General features: G+C 43.9%; 1 protein-coding gene across 1 annotated transcript; it reads left to right on the top strand.

Annotated features, from left to right (window-relative positions):
• The first annotated feature begins 411 nt into the window (after window positions 1-411).
• On the top strand, window positions 412-1,356 carry LOC138520303 (olfactory receptor 4E2-like). Its single transcript, XM_069632742.1, has one exon. It carries the CDS (start codon window positions 412-414, stop codon window positions 1,354-1,356), a length of 945 nt encoding a protein of 314 aa, XP_069488843.1.
• Window positions 1,357-2,114: the final 758 nt, after the last annotated feature.

Raw genomic sequence — 2,114 nt, 5'->3', positions numbered from 1 at the left:
TAAACCCTGAATTGGCACAGTCTGATTCAGGGACAAGAGGATGTCACATTTCGGGTACGAGACCCTTCAGTACTTAAAGATGCCGGCTTTCATAATTGCGTTAAAGTGCATATATGTTTTATTCTTTTTTTATTGCGTTATTGGCTGTACATACTCAACCTTACACATAAAAGCAAACGAATGTATACACATGTTCTTAAATCATCAATATGCCTTTCAGAAAAAAAGAAGAAAAAAGAAAAACAGCAAAAGAAACAGCAATTCATAAAACCAATCGATTGAAAGCACATATTTGCAGAACAACAACCCTTGCTGCCCCATCACATCCAAAGTAGAGGTTTTGATAGTTTGTTATTATGTCTCCTACAGAGCAATCTCGCGATATCCAAGAAGACAACAAGACGTGGGAGAATGGGAAATGAAACCAGAGTGAAAGACTTTGTTCTAGTGGGACTTTCACGGACAGCAGAACTGCAGATAGTGATGTTTTTGGTATTTTTCCTGCTTTACATACTCACGGTGGTTGGGAACGTGCTCATCATCGTCACAGTAAACGTCGCGTCAACCCTTCACTCCCCCATGTACTTCTTCCTCAGTAACCTATCGCTCATTGACTTGTGTTACCCGACCGTTACCATCCCCAAGATGCTTGTGAACATTGCCACCAGGAGTGAAACCATTCCCTACGAGCACTGCCTGTCCCAGCTGTTCTTCTTCCACCTGTTTATCTCGGCCGAGGTGTTCCTCCTCTCGGTCATGGCTTTCGACCGCTACGTTGCCATATGCAATCCCTTGCGTTATACCACCATCATGAACAAACGAGTCTGCAGTCTACTGGTGTTTGCCTCCTGGCTGGGAGGCCTTGTGCATTCTGTGGTGCAGACCGTGCTCATGGTCAGGTTGCCCTTCTGTGGGCCTAACGAGGTTGACAGTTTCTTCTGCGATATCCCGCCTTTGCTGAACCTGGCGTGCACGGATACCTTCCTCACAGGTGTCTTGATTGTGTCCAACAGCGGGCTGATCTCTCTGGTCAGTTTCATCTTGCTGCTCAGCTCCTACACCTCCATTCTGCTCACCTTAAGACAGCATTCTAGTGAAGGGAAGCAGAAAGCGCTCTCTACCTGTGCCTCCCACCTGACTGTGGTGACTATATTCTATGGGCCCTGCATCTTTATTTACACTCGTCCTTCCAGCACTTTATCCATGGATAAAATAGTTTCGGTGTTTTATGCTGTCATAACGCCACTGCTCAACCCAATAATTTATACTCTGAGGAATGTCGAAGTCAAAACATCGATGAAAAAACTCTGTGATTCTCGGAGAACATTTACAGGAAGGGTAAACATGCCATCTTAAAAGAAAGGTGGTTGCAGCACAGTTGATGCTCTGCTTTCTGTACGTCAGAGGCCTGCAGCATTTGACTCATCAGGTATTTTGCACTACAATTCCCATGAGCCCCAGGCAGTATAGTCAATGGTTAGACATCATGGGAGTTGTAATCCAAAATCATTGGCATCTAAACGCTACAAACCCTAATTCCCATCAGCCCTCGCCTGCGTAGTCAGTGGTTAGGTATCAGGACAGTTGTAGAGCAAAACATCTGGTCAGCCAAAAGGTGCAGACCCCTGCTGCACGTGAATCAACCCAGTAGTTGTGCATGTTTGCCCCATCAAGTTGTATTCCTTGCAATAAATACACCTGTATTGTAGGGCAGTAAACAATGCCACACAACACAGAAACACTGAGCAGTTCTATTGACAAGCATTTGAAAAATACTTAATGAATGCCCCCCTTACCAGCCTTTAACAGATCACTGGGGAATCGTATAAAGGATTTGCTTGAAAGACACATTTTAGTTTAAGAAGTTCCAATTTTATCACAGCATTAATTATTCCGTGATCCTGGAGACCAATTCTGCATAAAATGCAAATCAAATAGATACCACGTGACTTCAGATTATATGTGCCCTACAAAGACATTTGAACTTCTGATCAGAAGGCATCACTGGGTTGATTCACGAAGCATTTTTCAATGGGAAAAGATAGTGAGTGACACCTAAGCGGGGTAGGGGAAAAGCAAAGCAAGTCCCTTTTTTCACTAAATTGAGGGTAAAA

Source organism: Ambystoma mexicanum, chromosome 13, assembly GCF_040938575.1.
Source record: "Ambystoma mexicanum isolate Mex_15411 chromosome 13, UKY_AmexF1_1, whole genome shotgun sequence".
In the NCBI taxonomy this organism is placed as follows: Eukaryota; Metazoa; Chordata; class Amphibia; order Caudata; family Ambystomatidae; genus Ambystoma; species Ambystoma mexicanum.
The sequence above is the reverse complement of the archived record's forward strand: the minus strand, read 5'-3'. Positions and strand labels throughout refer to the sequence as shown.

Coding starts and splice junctions, on each gene's coding strand:
- LOC138520303 (XM_069632742.1), top strand. CDS start 412: ATGGGAAATGAAACCAGAGTGAAAGACTTTGTTCTAGTGGGACTTTCA.